Below are 3,054 nucleotides of genomic sequence, written 5' to 3' on the forward strand. Positions count from 1 at the left end.
TGCGCCACCACCGCCCGGCTGGTTTAATTTTTTTAAACAGTGCTTTATGGTACCCTTCTGTCTTTTTTATTACTTTTTATGAAAGTTCCTTGTGAAGTGCACAGGTATTAGGATATGCCAGGCTCACATACTTTATGACCTAAGAGCTGTACTCGTTTCTGTTTATTTGGAGACTGGAAGGCTCTACTAGGGTGTTCCATCAACCAGCTACCTCAGTTCCTAAGCACTAGTAAGGTGCACTGTTTGTGTCAGAGTACTTAGCTCTGAATGTTTTGCCATAGCTCTCAGCCATATACCTCTGAGAAACACTCTGTTTTCTCTGATGGGACCAGAGGCTGAGAGAGGTGTGTTGGGATTGGTTAAGGCCACCGAGTAAAGCTGGAGCCTCTGGTCTTATGTTTATGGGTCATGATAGGCTGACTGAAACTGATGGAATTTTGATCCAAGGCCTCAAAGAGGTCAGAGGTAATACCTAGAAGGGAAGACCTTAGTAAGTGAGAATAAGTGACTGTAGCCTTAGAAGTTGTTTTAAGGTTTGGGAACCCCTTTCCTGTCCTTCCAAAGGCAAGGCTTCCCCTGGAAATGATTCTTTTTTTTTGTTTGTTTTTTTTTGTTTTTTTTCGAGACAGGGTTTCTCTGTGGCTTTGGAGCCTGTCCTGGAACTAGCTCTGTAGACCAGGCTGATCTCTAACTCCCAGAGATCCGCCTGCCTCTGCCTCCCGAGTGCTGGGATTAAAGGTGTGCGCCACCACCTCCCGGCTGGAAATGATTCTTAACTCTGCCACAGGACTCAGTCACTGTGACTCATCCTTCACCACCTTTGTTAGCTGTGGGTCTGCCCTAGTGCACAGTCCCAGTGCTGTCCCCTCTTTCCTGTGCACAGGATGCTGTGTAGGTGGGTAGGTGCCCTAGGTGCACAGTCCCAGTGCTGTCATCTCTTTCCTGTGCACAGGATGCTGTGTAGGTGGCCTGGGGTGGCTCTGCCACCTGTGCTATATTTGTGTTTGAGCTCCGTGCATAGCGAACACTGCAGCCCGTCTCCTACTGCAGAGGAGCCTGGCTCCACTCGGCACCTCTGCTGGAACCTATGCCCTGCGGTTGGACAGTCAAATCACAGTGGTAGATGAGGTATTTTCAGTTAGCTCTCACCTGGACTGCTCTGGCTTCTCCACAGGAAGATCATGGACTCTGGGGAGCTCGACTTCTACCAGCATGACAAGGTCTGCTCTAATACCTGTCGCAGCACAAAGATTGACCTCTCTGGGGCCCGTGTGTCCCTGAGCAGCCCGACATCCACAGAGTACATCCCACTCACACCAGCTGCAGCTGATGGTAGGTACAAGAGGCTGCCAGTCTTGCAGGCCACTGCAGCTGTGGTGACTAGCCCTCTCTGGGTGCCGTATATCTTGTCTGTTTTCCAAGAACACTCTTTCCACAGAGGCCCTACAGTGTTGGGTCAGCCCCTCCTTATATCCTTCCTGAAAGCACATCTGGAGACTTGTTGGGTTTGCTAATAGGGAATCGTTTGCTTGTTTTTCAAAACAGGGTTTCTCTGTGCAGCCTTGGCTGTTCTGAAACTTGCTCTATAAACCAGGCTGGCCTTAAACTCATAAGAGCAGTGGGATTAATAAAGGGATATACCACCACTGCTTGGCTACTAATGGGAAATCTTAAAGCATCTTCAGTCATTTTTATTTTAAGATAGTAATTCACATATATAGAGTATAAAGAATGGTTAAGATTGACTTGTGTCCCTATGTCTGTTCTCAGTCACTCAAGGCCTGTCTGAAGTGGAGACACGTTTTCTTTGGTGCTGTGACTTTTCAGACCTTTTACTGGTCTTTCCTGCCATTTGGATTTTGGGTGATAACTTAAGATATTCTTCTCGGTTGATATCCATCTTTCAGAGCTGTAGAAAGATTGACTCTTTTCTTTGTTTTTTTTTATTTATTCATTCATTTATTTGGTTTTTCAAGACAGAGTTTTTTGTGTAGCCCCCACTGCCTGGAACTAGCTCTGTAGATCAGGCTGGCCTTGAACTCACAGAGATCGTCCTGTGTCTGTCTCCCCAGTGCTGGGTTGATGAAGGTGTGCGCCACCATTGCCTGGCAGATTTCTAAAATTCTGTTCAGCTCTGAGTGAGGCATTTTGTAAACTGAGGTGAGAATGAAGTGGGTCCTGAGCTCCTTACTGTGTTACCTGGTGAAATTGGGTTGTATTGTCTTTCTGTTGTTGTCACTTACTGTCCCTAACTGCCGTTCTACAGTGTTAAGCTGGCATGTACTTCCACGTGATCAAGGATGTTTGTCCTTGTTGTTTAACCAGGCCAATTGAAGAGCCTTATCTGGGGCTGGGAGAAGAGAGTGAAGCCTTATGAGTTCTGCCTTATTCTTTTCAATATGCTTCTTTGCAAACTGATTGGTCAAGATTGGTTAGGATTCAGCTCTTCTGACAGTTCTGCATTCTCCTTTTGAGAAACCCAGGGACACCCAGGGTCATAGGGACTTACTTTGTTGGCTCTTTGCTCATTTACCATGATCCGAGGATGTCTGTTGCTTAGCTTCTTTCTGGACAGCGCTCTTCTGGGGACACATCAGAATGAAAGGCAGTGTGGGGAGTGAGTGGTCCAGGTCTTGGTGGCTGCCTTATGAAAGTCTGTCACGGCCTAGTAGAGGCTAGTGAGGTGTTTTTTTTAATTGGTATTTATTGAGCTCTACATTTTTCTCTCCTCCCCTCCCTGCCTCTCCCCTCCCCCCACTAGTGAGATGTTTTAAGTACACTTAGAGTTGGCTCAACTATGGAGTTTGTAGTGTTTCCAACTGATGATGTGTTTATCAGTGTGTAGCCCCATCATAACAGGAAGAACACCTATTAGCTTATTCCTGCAAGCCTTAGTGCGATGGTAACCAGCTAGAATCCAATTTCATGGGATTATTTTGTAGGTCTCATGCAAGACAAATGTATAGAATAACTTTTTTTTTCTTAAATATTTATTTTATTTATTTATTATGTATATAATATTCTGTCTGTGTGTATGCCTGCAGGCCGGAAGAG

General features: G+C 45.8%; 1 protein-coding gene across 2 annotated transcripts in view; it reads left to right on the top strand.

The window, feature by feature from the left end:
- Gmeb2 (glucocorticoid modulatory element binding protein 2) overlaps nt 1-3,054 on the top strand; it is a 29,105-nt gene that overhangs the window by 19,762 nt on the left and 6,289 nt on the right. For both annotated transcript variants that reach the window (XM_005362702.2, XM_026787225.1), the window contains one exon: nt 1,175-1,332. In XM_005362702.2, coding sequence (XP_005362759.1) covers nt 1,175-1,332 — 158 coding nt within the window. The remainder of the gene's footprint in view (nt 1-1,174; nt 1,333-3,054) is intronic.

This window comes from Microtus ochrogaster, linkage group LG8 (genome assembly GCF_000317375.1).
Source record: "Microtus ochrogaster isolate Prairie Vole_2 linkage group LG8, MicOch1.0, whole genome shotgun sequence".
Lineage (NCBI taxonomy): Eukaryota > Metazoa > Chordata > Mammalia > Rodentia > Cricetidae > Microtus > Microtus ochrogaster.